The 5,622-nt window shown below is 30.1% G+C and overlaps 1 protein-coding gene across 2 annotated transcripts in view; it reads right to left on the reverse strand.

Moving 5' to 3' along the window:
- LOC111047351 overlaps positions 1-4,202 on the reverse strand; it is a 363,987-nt gene extending 359,785 nt beyond the window's left edge. The window contains exons 1-2 of one of the 2 annotated variants that reach the window (XM_039420975.1): positions 3,864-3,965; positions 3,555-3,689 (exon numbers count right to left, since the gene is read on the reverse strand). In XM_039420975.1, the coding sequence (XP_039276909.1) occupies positions 3,555-3,689; positions 3,864-3,959 (231 nt within the window). In that variant the 5' untranslated portion in view covers positions 3,960-3,965. The other variant, XM_039420976.1, reaches the window with a different exon arrangement.
- Between the last annotated feature and the right edge of the window lie 1,420 nt (positions 4,203-5,622).

Genomic DNA, 5,622 nt, shown 5'->3' on the forward strand with positions numbered 1-5,622 from the left:
CACACACACCACACACACACACACACAACACACACACACAACACACACACACACACACCACACACACACACACACACACACACAACACACACACACACACACACACACACACACACACACACCACACACACACACACACACACACACACCAATACCCAAAAACCACTTTTTTGGACTCAGGGGACCTTGAAACGTATAGAAATTTAGAAATTGGGTTACCTTAATTTTTTTCGGGAAGCAATACTTCCTCTCCTATGGTGATAGGGCAAGGAAAGTAATAATACAGAATAGAGCTCATAATAATCAAGGAAATGTAGGAAATGAAGAATATATTTGTGTTCCATATAACTCAATATCTAATAAAGCTATAAGAAAAACCTTTAAAAAAAATAAATTCATTCTAGGTTATAGGACAACAAACAAATAATTCATTTGAACTGATAAAAAAGAAATCAAATTCAAATGTACAGCAGGATAGGTTTAAAAAATCTGGAATCTATGAACCTAAATGTAGTGATTGTGACAAATTCTATATCAGACAAAAGGGTAGAAATTTCCATATCAGGTTTAGAGAACATAAATCCAAGCACTAAAGTCTAAAAATTGTACACAAAAGTCTGCATTTGCTGAACACTTGATAGATTCAGGCCATAGTTTCACAGATATAAATTCCAATATGAAAATACTAATTTATGGTAATAAAAGTGGAAAACTGAATGTCAAAGAAGAATTTCATATTTATAAAGCAGCAAAATTAAACAGAGATAAAATAATAAACTTAATCCAATTAGACACCAATAACCCCATTTTTGATAGAATCATGCGAATTTAAACCTAAAATTTACAGTCCTAGTTCATAAAAACATATGAGTACACTAACATATGATCAATAAAGAATCTTCCAGCAGTATTTATTCATTTACTTCATATCACTTGAAAATGGCATAAATGTCGGAAACATGTTGTGATAAAATATTTCAAAAAGGGTACTGAGATTTTTATTTTTCCTTATATTTATGTTTTTATATTAATTGTTTCATATTTCATTATTGCTCATAGGATCTATATGTAAATTGTATATTTTATTTGTTGAATGATGTAACTTTCATTTATAATCATGTCTTCATGCATGACCAATCTTGTACTAGCATATTTTATCATTATTGATAAATTTATAAAATTATCAACCAACTATATTCTTCATCGAATGTGTTGGATATATCTGTGGTATACAGCATTGATCATTAAAACTTCCAGCAGAAGAATCTCCCAGCAGTATTTATTTATTTACTTCATATCACTTGAAAATGGCATAAATGTCGGAAACATGTTGTAATAAAATATTTCAAAAAGGGTACTGAGATTTTTATTTTTCTTCATATTTATATTACAAGTAGCCCTATACAGAAAAGAGATAAGTATAAAAACAATTGAGAAAATATGCAAGAAAAAATATCACAGACCGGAGAGACGTAGAATCACCATGTGAAAGCGGCGATTTGTCCGCTAGTATCTCGATCCAAGCCGGTTTCTGCTTGCCTCGAGGGAAAAGACGTGACAAAAGGATTTTCCTGGCTCGGTGTCACCATGTGAAAGACATGATTTGACTCACTGTACTTCGACAAAAAAACGTGAACACTGTTCAGTGTTCAAGTTGCACGTCTCCTATCGTGTGAAAAAGCCTTTTTCTGACTTATTCAATGACAAGAGAACTTCACTAGAACAAAATCAAAATCAGTCTGCTCTGTTGCCTTGGCTGTAGCTGACCGTGCTGTGCCTCTAGTCACTAATTGTTTAAAGCTCAACTTTGCTCTTTAGGGCTACTTGTATGTACAATAGAAATTAAAAATTTTAGCACTCAATTGATATGTATTTTAACACATCATGTTTTGAAATCTTAAGAGTCATTTTAAGTGTGAATCACTTCAGAATGACTCTGAAGATTCCAAAACATGTTTGGTAAAATATATAATTAAAAGGGCGCTATGAATTTGAATTTATATTGTAATTAAAAATTTACAAGAAATATATATATATATTCACATAAATTTATGTCAAATGGGGTCTGATTTATTTCGATTATTCGTTCTTTTAAATGTATTTTATCATGGAGATCGATACAGCCTGAAATAGTCTATTGTATCAGGTCTGAATGGTATCTAAGAATAGACATAATAAAATCACTTATTCAACTGTATGTAATTTTCTTTGTATTAAATTTTTTTATTATTATTATCAACATGTCATAATATTTCACGGAAAATATCAGTTGAATTGCTGTCTTGCAAGCTAGTCAGCAATTACTTGTTGACTGTTGCGATCATTATGAACTACTAATACCCAATTATTATCGAGAAACTCACTACGTAGTACTTCAAACTACAATACAGTGGATTAATTAGGAATAGGAAGATTTGGAGAAATATTACTCTTGAAGTATAGATTGAGTATGAGAGATTGTATATATAATGTTTCCTATCATATAACAAACGATGCAAAAAAAAAAATGTTTCAATAATATATTTACTTCTAGCATATAATTAATAAAATGATAAATAGACAGTAACTATCAATTCTACAATTCCTTTCTCCAATTTTAGTGTAATTCTTATTTGATTTCTAATTTTCAATCTCCTCTTTTCTATCAATTCATAAGCTACACCTTTCCTTATTCATAACTCACTCAAATCTTGAATATCCCGTTTGTAACCGAGCCCTAAATACCCCATAATGTCCCCTGAATCTGTACCCTATTTCTCTCCATCCGTCTGCACCGTGTAATCTGTGGTCTCTGCTGCTACAATTGACTCTCCGTGCGTACTCTGTTGTCACAGGACCGTTTGATTTCAAACTGCAGTCTGCTCGGTTGAGGAAGGAAACTAAGTTCCGAAAATTTCCCCCATTTCTAATGTAAGTTTTTAAGTGTTTTCAATCTATTTATGTCCTGTGTCTCATGTTTCAATTTATATTGCAAACTTTAAAGTGTCTTCTGTTATGTGATATATATATATATAATATATATATATATATATATATATATATATATATATATGTACGTACCTTATTAGCCCATTTGAAACACATCAATTCTAGTATTAAGAAGATTTTTGAGCTGATGTTAATGGATATATCTGAGGTAATTGTTTTTGATAATTTTTGATCTGTATTCATTCTGCTTGTCTTTTTTTATGTAATCTGCATTTTCAAATGACCGAAAATCATGATATTATAATTTGATTTGCTACAGACTGGAGTTTCTATTCAGAAATAGTGACCCTATTCATGATTTACATCAAGATATCAATGTTAAGGAACCGAGACTTTTCCTTAGGAACAGGTGAAAAACTATCAAACCTGAAGGACAAATTTCATAATACGCCAACGAGAATAAACAGAAGTTTATAAAGTAAGTTGGGAGAATCTTATTTCAAAATATACGGTATCCTACAATAATGGAGGAAACTACTTTTCACATAAATATAGTGCTCATTCAAAACTCATTATCAAATCACAAATTTAACCCAAACTTATTGGTAATTTGAATTTTTACAAACCTTATTCGTTCCAGGAACTGCTCTTCCATTCCCGGGAACCATTTGCATGGTTGCCTTTCCGTTTTTGTCATACCAGACTCGTCGTTTTGGATCGCAATACACCTTATCAGGGTCATTATTTTGTAGCACTACCATCTGCAACACAGAATAAATTTGCATTCAAACACGTACAAAAACCCACCACCTCATTTTAACTGTTGTCATACCTTTTAAATATGTGGGTGCTTTCCATTCAATCAAAATACTGACAGTTAATCTCAAAATTAGTGTAGATATACCGGTACTTATCTATACTGGTACCGCACTTACATAGATGCTAAAAACAGTAGAAATTATAGTACTGTATAGATAACATTTCCCGGAATTTTGTGCAACATTATGTCTTGTGGATCTAATAAGGAACATTATAAATTTTGAAGTTAACTCACTGGCAGACAAGAAAATAAGAATACTATGCAAACCAGACAGGAAAAACCTAGAGAACCTTTCATAACTGTCTGTACTATAGTTCAGTTCAAGTTCGAAACAGTAATCGTGTACGGTAATTAGATTGATAGAAGCCACAATTTCAGCGAAAAGTTTGTAGGGATAAGTAACTGTTCACGAAACAATGATTAATGATACCAGCTGCACCAATATTATTTTTGTGACGTGGGTGAAACCGCGTCATTAGCTGACGATCCCAGTTATTGTTGTATGATCAATATTCAAATGATTGAATGACGGTGACACAATTTCTGCTAGTAAGACCAAAAAATACAATATATGGCAATACTGAAACTAGCAGTAGAAAATATTCTGTCCCTATGGTAAAACTCTTCAATTCATTTCATTGTTTTTCTCATAGTATTAGGCTACTCAGTACAGTTTAAAATATTCCAATTCAGTACAGTATTGACTAGGAGGAAATTTCTCTCATATCATTTATTCAATTTCGAATTTCCAATATACAATTCCCATTCTCAACATTATTTTTTCTTTGATTAAATATCAATGATGATAATTATACAATCTTACATTTACTGTATGTACCAATATATATACTTATAATATTATACTAAACAAATTAATGAAAAATTACATTATTTCATATACCATTCCCATTCTCAACATTATTTTTTTTGATAAGATATCAATGATGATATACAATTACATGTACTAATAAATAATATATATATATATAATATATATATATATATATATATATATATATATATATATATATATATATATATATATATATGTATGTATGTATGTATGTATATGTATATACTAAAAATTTTATACTAAACAAGCTAATGATTAATTACATTATTGCTAATATAAACTTTGGTTTCAAATGAATGGAAGACATTTTCTAGAGCAGGCATATTGTTTTAATTTCCATAAGCTTCTATATACATCAAGTGTCACAGTGAAAAACTTTATTATTACATTTTGCATGTAAAATATGAATTTATTGTTGTATCCAATAATTTTTCTTTACAAAATTATCCACTTCATGTGCGTGGCTTTTTGATCCAAACGTTCCACTCTTTACCCGTTCTCTCATCTTCGGTCTTTATCACATTGAAAATGCACTCTTTGAAATCTGAGTACTTAGTTAACCACTGGCATCTATCCCTGTGGAATAGAAAAAACACATTAATTTTTAGAGAAATTTATTTTATTGCAAAATATTCAATACATAATTCAATTCAATCAAAAGCAGAATCACTTATGTTTCAATCAAAAAGATTCTAAACACTTTGTGGAGTAATGTGAAATATATATTCAAAATAACTGCATAATAAAAGGTTCATGTGAATAATGAATTTTCTCCTAATGATGTCTTGATGTGGAAAATAAACATAGTTCTCTTTTGAAATAGATTGAATTAATTCAATTCAATTAGATCAATACATAACATTTATCATAAATTCTGAATAATATGTATCATATTAATGAATCGTGGTATATTATTCTATCATGAATATAGAATACATTCATATTATTTAGAATCCCATGAATCATGGTAGGCCTATATTATTTTGTCATGAATATATATTATTACTAGCAGGGTACCCGT

This window comes from Nilaparvata lugens, chromosome 2 (genome assembly GCF_014356525.2).
Source record: "Nilaparvata lugens isolate BPH chromosome 2, ASM1435652v1, whole genome shotgun sequence".
Classification (NCBI taxonomy): domain Eukaryota; kingdom Metazoa; phylum Arthropoda; class Insecta; order Hemiptera; family Delphacidae; genus Nilaparvata; species Nilaparvata lugens.